Raw genomic sequence first — 661 nt, forward strand, 5'->3', positions numbered from 1 at the left:
GAGAGGCAGGGAGGTTGGCGGGTGCCCCAGGCGGGGGCTGATTCTTGCCGTCTGCCCAGGCAGGCTGCGGTGGTGGGGCCGGCTGGGCAGAGAAGCGGTGCGAGAGGCAGGGAGCGATGGGCACGAGGGCCCCTCCTCTTCCCCACCGGAGAGGCAGCTTTCCCAGTGGAGCAGGGAGATGGGCTTGAGTGCCCAGGAGCTCTGGCCCAGCAAAGCCGTTGGCGTTGGGAAGCGCGGGAGGGAGTTTCAGTGTCAGTGGAGCCTCCCCTCTCGCGCTGTGAAGAGCGGAGAGCCCGGGCAGCCGTGGTGCCAGGGCTTTTGCTGCTGGGGCAGGGGAGGCTGCATGTGGAGAGGCTGCGGCAGGCGCCGGAGCCCTTGTGCCCTGAGGAGAGCAGCCGAGCTGCAGCTGCTGCCAGCAGAGAGCGGGGAAGTGTAGCTCACCTTGGCCAGGTCTTGGGCAAAGCCGTTGTGCTTGCTCTTCCCTCGGAGGGAGTAGCAGGGGCTGGCGCGGGTGTAGGCTGTGTTGGGTCCCACCAGCCTGGGCAGGGTGTAGGTGCCAGGGCCTGGAAGGGGAAGGGGCAGAGAGCGTGTGAGAGGCCTGCGAGGAGAGGAGCGGCGCCTGGCTGGGGGGGGAGCAGGCTGCCCCGCCTGGCGCGCGGTG

General features: G+C 69.4%; 1 protein-coding gene across 1 annotated transcript in view; it reads right to left on the reverse strand.

Annotated features, from left to right (window-relative positions):
* Positions 1 to 6: 6 nt before the first annotated feature.
* LOC104128299 (outer dense fiber protein 3-like) overlaps positions 7 to 661 on the reverse strand; it is a 2,160-nt gene continuing 1,505 nt past the window's right edge. The window contains exon 2 of the mRNA XM_035896567.1: positions 7 to 648. Within this exon, the coding sequence (XP_035752460.1) occupies positions 253 to 648 (396 nt within the window). The 3' untranslated portion in view covers positions 7 to 252. The remainder of the gene's footprint in view (positions 649 to 661) is intronic.

The sequence above is a fragment of the Egretta garzetta genome, unplaced genomic scaffold (assembly GCF_000687185.1).
Source record: "Egretta garzetta isolate BGI_Z169 unplaced genomic scaffold, ASM68718v1 scaffold2566, whole genome shotgun sequence".
Lineage (NCBI taxonomy): Eukaryota > Metazoa > Chordata > Aves > Pelecaniformes > Ardeidae > Egretta > Egretta garzetta.